Below are 8,496 nucleotides of genomic sequence, written 5' to 3' on the forward strand. Positions count from 1 at the left end.
ACATTCAACAATACTAAATAGAAATAGACATGCTAACAGTAAAGATATGCAACGTCTTAATAATTACCGGTATTGTTATCCAACATCATCATATAGAAGGAAAATTGGTTACCCGTAATTGTCAAAGCTGTTAAAAGAGCTCAGTTTCAAATACTTGAATATTATTATTACCATTACATACATGATTTTATGCAAATACACTATCAGAATGGCTTGGCCAAAATTGAGTCTAATTTCATGTTTTGTGATGGTTTAATTAAACTCCTTTAAAACAACATAATTTGTTAATGGGGACATTTAATGAAGGAGTCAAATTTATTCCAGCACTTGTTGAGGACCAAAAAATTGGCTCTGGTTGGTTTCTGGACCATGTGTTGTTGCAGGTGTTTCCCAATCAAAGATCTTAAACTTGTGTGTTCTTTAATGCTTTGGTAGAGGTGTAGATCCTCACCTTTGGGCTGTCACCTTGTAGTGGTGGTGAGGCTCGAGTGTCTCAATGACCCTGAGAGCTGTGCTGGCTGGGACTCTAGTACCTGGCGGGTCTAACCATGCCGGATTGGTTGAGGGGTAGAGACCAGACAAAGAACAGCCCCTGGTCCTCCAGGTTGGGGGTTAGGTGGTGGACCAATTACCCACCCCCTTAAAACAAAGTGGATTACAGATACCTTGAACACTCAATGGCAACTTCCCCTTGGGGCCAACACGGTACCTTGATTGGGTAGTCAAAGAATGACGCCCTTGAGCCAACGACAAGAGCCTCAGGATGCTCAGGAGCTGAACAAACCACTAGTGACCCCAAGAACTCAGATTAGAATAGGAAATTTGAATGTGAGAACAATGTGTACTGCAGGGAAATCAGCACAAGTTGCGAGAGTGATGAATCAGATGAAGATCCAAATTATGGGAATAAGTGAGTGCCAATAGATAGGAGCAGGTAGAATGAAATTGGGCTCAGGTGAAACAGTACTGTACTCAGGACGAGATGATGATCAACACATGCAAGGCGTGGCGATAATGATGAACCAAGAGGCAACAAAGGCTTTAATTGACTGGTCACCAATTAATGAGAGAATAATAAAGGAAAGATTCTACTCTAAGTTTGTGAAGGTTACGATGATACAAATGTACGCACCAACCAATGATGCAGATGAGCAAACGAAAGAAGACTTTTATGGGAAACTACAAGAAGCAACCGAGCAGGTACACAATCATGATATGTTAATCATCACTGGAGACATGAATGCGAAGGTTGGAAACCTTGTCAACGGCCTTGGAAGAGTAATGGGACGACACGGACTGGGCACGGTTAATGATAACCGAGAAAGACTGAAAGAATTCTGTGATTTTAATGAAATGGTTATCACTGGGACAGTTTTTCCTCACAAGGAAATTCATAAGGAATCCTGGATGTCACCCGATGGAAGAACAAAAGATCAAATAGATAACACTCTGGTTAACAGATAATTTAGAACATCAGTGTTAGACACGAGGGCCATGAGGTCAGCAGATGTGGCCAGCAACCATTACCTTGTACGATCAACCATCAGATTAAAGCTCAAATGAGCACCGGTAACAAAGAGTGCCAAGAAGAGGTTCGACACGCACAAACTCCAAAACCACGATATACACAGAAGGTTCACCATACAGCTGAAGAACAGATTTCAGGCAATAGCAGTAGAAAAGCAAATGACTGATGAAGGAAAAGAACAAGAAGGCCAAGTGGAAAGGAAAAGCGAGATAATGGAGAAAGCTTATGCCAAAATGGCAGAGGAGGTATTAGGGTACAAGATAAAGAAAAACAAGCCATGGTTAAGTCAGGAAGCTTGGACTCTGGTAGACAAAGGAAAGCCATCAAACAGAAGCTAATCGATGCAAGATCAGAGAGGCTAAAACAGAGATGGCAAGATGAATACCGACAAAAGGATAGGGAAGTTAAAAGACAGGTTAGGGTGGATAAAAGAAGATGGACTGAAGAGATCGCAAAAGAAGCTGAAAATGCGGCTAAACAACAACACATGAAAACACTGTATACCCTGGCCAAAGTATTAAGTAACAAAAGGCCAAGGCAGAGTGCTGCAGTAATGGAGAAAACAAGCAAGATCCTTAATGATAAAGAAAGTAAGGGCAGACGATGGTTGCAGCACTTCTCTGAAGTACTAAATAGAGAGAACCCTAGTAATCCAGTATGTGAAATGGAGATAGAACTGCCGGATGAAATAGAAGAAATTGATACATCTGAACCCAGCAGAGCTGAAGTAAGGAAGGCAATAGGGCATGTGAAGAATGGAAAAGCACTAGGAATAGACAACATACAATCGGAGCTGCTCAAGCCGACATTGACTATGATACCATTAAAGTCAAGGAGATCATAGACATAGTGTGGAGAGATGAGAAGACACCAAGAAAATGGAGAAAAGGGCTGATTGTCAAACTGCCAAAAAAAGGAAATCTGAAAGAATGTAAAAACTGGCGTGGAATTACGCTGCTGTCAGTTGTCAGTAAGGTCATGGGGAGAATTGTGATTGACTGGATACGAACTGGAGTAGAGTCAAAGCTTCGAAAGGAACAAGCAAGTTTTAGACCAGGTAGGGGAAATACTGTGCAAATTTTCATATTGAGAAATATCATTGAGCAGTCAATAGAATGGCAGTCATCATTGTACGTTAACTTTATAGATTTCGAGAAAGTGTTTGATTCAGTCCATAGGGATAGTCTATGGTTGATTATGAGAAGCTACAGCATACCACCCAAGATAATCGGCATGGCGAAAACGCTCCATGACAACTTTGAATGCACAGTAGTGGATGGCCAGGATACAACGGAGTGGTTTAAGATCAAAACTGGAGTGAAACAGGGTTGTAACATGTCAGGTTTACTATTCCTGCTAGTCGTTGATTGGATAATGAGAAATACATTGCAAGAAGGGAATACTGGAATAAGATGGAAGTTCAATACAAAGCTTGAGGATCTCGACTTTGCGGATGATATAGCCCCCTTTGTCATCGACCAGGTAGCACATTCAGACTAAAACCAATAAGCTGGCCCAGAAAGCAGGAAGGGTGGGACTGAAAGTTAATGTAGACAAATGTAAGCTGCTCCAAATAAACTCACGGAATGATGTGATAGAGGTAAATGGGTAAGGAATAGAGGAAGTTGATAGATTTGTGAACTTGGGAGCTATGGTTTCCAAAGAGGGTGGAGGTTCTGAAGACATTCATAACAGATTAGTTAAAGCGAAAGGGGTATTCTTGAGATTGAAAAAGATCTGGAGCAGCCACAGCATCAGTCAACGAACCAAAGTCAGGCTATATAAGACACTAGCGAAGCCAGTCTTGATGTATGGCTGCGAGACATAGAAGATGAATAAATGTGATGAAAAAAAAATCGATGTCTTCCAAAGCAGATGTCTTAGACGGATATTTAACATTCGTTGGCAAGAAAGAATTACAAACAAAGTCCTGAAGAAGGCTGACACAGAAAAACTCAGTGAGGACGTGCGAAGGAGAAGACAGAAATTCATCTGCCACATCATGAGGAAAGAACCAAACAATGACTGCAGAACTGCATTAACCTGGGCCCCAGAGGGGCGGCGAAAACAGGGAAGACCAAGGACAACACGAAGAAGGACGGCACAGAGAGAAAGAGAAAAAGCAGGATGGAAGAACTGGAGTGAGGTACAAATGGCAGCGGCTGACAGAGATGGTTGGCGGGATTGTCTTGAGGCTTTATGTGCCACATGGCACGAAGAAGATAGGTAGGTAACAGAGGTGTAGATTTGTAAAAAAGACAGTGCATGTCACAGATTACATTTGAAATGATATACCAAGAAATGCTTGTTTACGATCTTTGGTTAAGGATCTCTGATCTTGAAGATGTTGCAGAATGAAACCAGGTTGTAGCGAGAAACTGATTAGTGAACTAAGACTTTGTACATGTAGTTGCCTCCTTGTGGTCTCCAAAAGTTTTCTAGTCGACGAAAGAAAGGGAGAAGGAGGTTGTTGCTCTACTTTTCCTAGTCTCCTTTCTTGCAGACAATGTGCAGAGCAGCACAACAGTCAAGAACAACAACCCCCTTTGGCCCACAAAATCCAAGATCAAGTGCTGCGAGACAGGACCAATGAAAAATCATCTTTATTTCACAGAACTTGAATCGCTTGTAATGATACAATACAATACAACATATACTTAATTGGTCACAATAAGGGCTTTTCAGGGCCAAAATTTGAAACAGAACAGAACATTCAACAACAACTGTTAACCCGGGATCGCCAGATCTGAAGGCAAGTGCCCTAACCTCTAGGCCACACTGCCACCATGATTGTAACAAATTTGTCTTTTACAAGAGAAACAGTAACAGTATTTCAAGAATTTGAGTGTGGGTCCATTTACATGTAACCCTAACTTTGACCTCCAGGATGGTAGACTGTACAATGCTTCATCAACTTTGCTAAATTGTGAACCATAATTTAAACGATGCAATGATAATTGTAGACACTCACTGAAAATGGACAAACACAAACTTACCCTTAGGGAGTAATCAGACTCTGGGATATGATTTTGTCGCTCTTGCCTCTTGAGTTTAGTTATGGCAACATCAGTGTCCTCAGGAATTCTTATATCATTTAGTGTACTGAAATCAAACTCTGGTTTACCATCAGGGGTTGTTCGGACATTGAATATGATGATGCGAGTTCCACTGGGATTCTGAATGCCAGCAAACTCTGCTAGCAGCTCTTCTTTGCGTTGAAAAACTGAGTAGGTGAGAATGTCTTGCAATGCCTTCTCCTTATCTGACTTTGGAGCAATCTTTAAGATGCGTTAAAGATTATTCAAAAAAGGAAACTGAGCTAAACATTAAACAAAGACAAGCGAGGTTGAGTTTCCTAGTTTCACAATACAACCTTACCTGAAAACACGGACACTTAGTTTAAGTCATGTACAAACGGTTTTTACAAATAATATTTTAATGCTTTCCCAGTGACCTAGCAGAAGGTACTGCAATAGGTCTGACTCCAACTTGGAACACCTCACTTAACTAATTTTTTTTGTAAAAACACTATCATAAAAATATCAAAAACAATTATTTATAACTGTAATCCAAAGCAAACAACAAGAAAGAAATTATAATTATAATTAAATGAAAATAAAGAGAAATTAAAGTAAATAAATAAATGGATTATTGTTTTTAAATAAAATTTTACGCAAGATGGCGAACTCCGAGCTTAAAATTAGAAAAAGATAATTTTAAAAATGTGTTTAGGGTTAGGGTTACCCTAACCCTAAACCCTAAAACCAAATTCCTCCCTTTTAACAGCTGATGGAAATTTGTTGTGTAACACGAAACCTTTCCGCTGCTCACAGTACCGAACAAGACCCTAACATTTAGCAAAACAACATGAACAATATTAACCAGCTTTTGAATCAATCAAGCATGCATAATGATAGAGTGGAAAATTCATGAATATGTAGAAATGATACAAAAAAGCAATCACAAAAAAAAGTAAAAGGAAACATTCTCGTACTTGTGAACACTCCAGCAAGGACTGATAGAAGGGATGGACCTTATTTACAAAAAGACAAGACCAGGGGCGGAACTAGGACCCAAAATAGTTTGTAGGGGGTCCGGGGGCATACTCCCCCGGAAAGATTTTAGATTTTAACTCTCCAAAGTCCCCTTTCCCATGTTTCTGACCGACTTCCGTAAAACGTTGGAAACCGGTATGGATCTACCCCTGAAGACGGATTCGCTTACCTTTCTTTCAACCATGGTGTCCAGAAAAATCAGAAAAACAAGGTCCCACCAAAACCAAGGTTGAGGATAACTCATCTCCAGGTTCTCTCGGTGTTCCAAGATGGCGGATATGTCAAATTCCCGACCATGGGGCAATGCCTACATGTCAAAATCCCAACCCAGGGGAAGGTTCTCTGAGTCCCAATTTCCCTGGGGCTTAACATTGATAGGTGCATCATTTAGGCTTGACTATTAGCACTTCTAAAGGGTGTGGGCTTATTCAACAGTTGCATTTATAACGTCAGTCTGCATTTTACCCTTGGTTTGCAGTCTGCATTTTACACTGACCAGTTTGTGTCCAATCCTTCTTACCTTTCGAAGGGCTGTAACACCGGCAGTCTCTTATTCACATGAAGCTACCGTTTCACGTCTTTTACTTGTACGGTGGGAATTGGAAATCAAAGCCAACGTTCTTACAACTAATAAAATAAGCTGGCATTGTTATATTTACCCAGAAGATACAAATAATTTGACAAGTCTCACCGACGACAAATTTCGACCAATCCACTCATGTAATACGATTTTCCATTTCTAAACATGGCGCCAATTTCGAGTTTGGCGCGAATCGCGAGCGTTGCGAGTCGCAAAACTAAAAAGCAGATGGAACCATTAATCGTGTATCAGTGCAGGCTTCACGTAAATATTTTTTTTTATGCTTTATAAAGGATATTTCCATCAGAATCCCACGTCACCATGGGTACAAGAATAGTTTCCGCTTTGATAGCTTCCAGGTAACTTTGCGAAAGAAAACCAACACTTTTCGTAAAGTTGTTCTTAGTAAACACAATCGCATCCCGTCCAAGTCGCATGGATCCCGATTTAAAACCATTTCCGTAGTGACCAACAGGCATATGTTGTCCCTTTTTAGCCACCTACGAAAAAAAACACTGTACGGTAAGTAAACTTTCACAACTTGGAAGAAAAATTGCCGAAGGTTACTGCACCGCAAATTGACAACACGAATGAAAGTAACGCAATGTGCGAATCATACGTACCTTATCGCAAAAACCGAAGCTGCAATTGTCAAAATGGAACATAAGCATTAAAGATGGGCAAATTAAATACGCAATGGGCAAATAGGTGCCAAAAAAAAAACCTCACATCTCACCTAAGCATTTTGTGCAATTTCTCGGGGCCCATGCCGGCTCCGTTGTCGGTGAACACCAAACAATACTTGTATTTATTGTATGCTTTAACATCTATCCATAGCTGACTAGCATTAACATCTGGATCATAAGCATTGTCTAAGGAACAAGGACAAAAGGGAAAGACGATGACAATTGGTAAACAAACGGACAAAATTCGTGAATACGCTTTGAATTCTCACCGATGAGTTCGGCTATAGCGCTGAACGGCCAAGTGTGACTTGTCGAATTTGTATGCAAATACTTCGGACTGAGCTGAAAAAAAAATCGCTCTCTTAGAATTCCTGCCCCTCGTCGGTTTACTTGCAAACACCCATCTTACAGTGCTCAGGCGGACTCCTGCATCCGCAGAATCGACTGAAGGTCTACGTGCCGCCATGTTGCTTCACACTAACCACCCCTGGAGCTTGCGCCTGGAAAGACTGAGTGCGCTTGTGCGTGATTTTACTATCGGATTTAAAAGACGTGATGAGGAGAAAAAATGGCACATGAGGGAAAATGTCAAAACTGACCAATCAGCTACTTACATTATAATGATTGACATGTAAGACTGAAAATACTAGCCAATGAAAAAAATTCAATGGGTGAACCCACCAGCGCGCGCATATGTTTGGATCGTAGTTACTCGCGTTTCGAACTTTGAATTTGAATTTGCTGCCAAGAAAGCTTCATGAGGTAGAATTTTCTCTACTTTTAGTCTCCATTGCCACACAAGGCTCCCATTCAAATCTCGTTAGATGCATAGCGCTCATTAAATTCACTTAGTATTTGAACCTTCGAGAAACAAAAAGAACTTGCCAGTTATTGCGTAACAAAACTGAAAAAACGGTTTTTAATGAACAATATTTGAAACAAGAAGCGCTGATGCACCTATTGTCTACGCCACATAAAACTTGATTTTCCTGCGACACGAGTTTTAAATTACTTGACTGGAAGAATGAAATCGTCGGAAAACAAATAACAAATGAACAGACTTTGATACCCACGTGATTTTCACATGTCAATAGAGGCTTGCAGTGAGTGATTCACAGGTGTTACTACCTAATATGGAATTAATGTTTGCGCCTGTGCTGACGTGTCGTATTTCAACTTTTATTCTGGGTCCTTCTGTCTTCCTCATGATCTCCATGGGGTCAAAACCATTGAATTCTCCAACTTTATTGCATTTGAACCAAACCTTGCCCTGACAGGTTTCCTGAATTAACGTGCTCAAGAAACCTATCATTGGCGTATTTTAATCCAAAAATACTCTTCGGAACAAAACGTGTCAAATTTAATTAACAGGACTGCTCGATTCACGAAAAAAGAGAGAAAAACGCCATTGGCTATCCTGTTCTTTATTTTGATGAAAAAGTTCCGATACTTTTTTCGAGCTTATTATTAAAGGTTTCTAAGGTTACCCAGTCGTGAAATGTTGTCTTACGAGTGGACTCGATTTCAAAAAGAGACTGCAAGAAAAAAGCTTTCGATTTTGCAACAAACGATCACATGGTACAAAATCCAGCATGCTGGAGGGCAAGCTCATTAATATTCCCCCTCTGGGACATTAAAACAAAGAGA

General features: G+C 40.4%; 1 protein-coding gene across 1 annotated transcript in view; it reads right to left on the reverse strand.

Annotated features, from left to right (window-relative positions):
- Positions 1-7,383, reverse strand: part of LOC137996554 (uncharacterized) — a 32,938-nt gene extending 25,555 nt beyond the window's left edge. The window contains exons 1-6 of the mRNA XM_068842007.1: positions 7,259-7,383; positions 7,119-7,191; positions 6,900-7,035; positions 6,787-6,805; positions 6,448-6,663; positions 4,525-4,794 (exon numbers count right to left, since the gene is read on the reverse strand). Of these exons, the coding sequence (XP_068698108.1) occupies positions 4,525-4,794; positions 6,448-6,663; positions 6,787-6,805; positions 6,900-7,035; positions 7,119-7,191; positions 7,259-7,315 (771 nt within the window). The 5' untranslated portion in view covers positions 7,316-7,383. The remainder of the gene's footprint in view (positions 1-4,524; positions 4,795-6,447; positions 6,664-6,786; positions 6,806-6,899; positions 7,036-7,118; positions 7,192-7,258) is intronic.
- Positions 7,384-8,496: the final 1,113 nt, after the last annotated feature.

Source organism: Montipora foliosa, chromosome 3 (assembly GCF_036669935.1).
Source record: "Montipora foliosa isolate CH-2021 chromosome 3, ASM3666993v2, whole genome shotgun sequence".
Lineage (NCBI taxonomy): Eukaryota > Metazoa > Cnidaria > Anthozoa > Scleractinia > Acroporidae > Montipora > Montipora foliosa.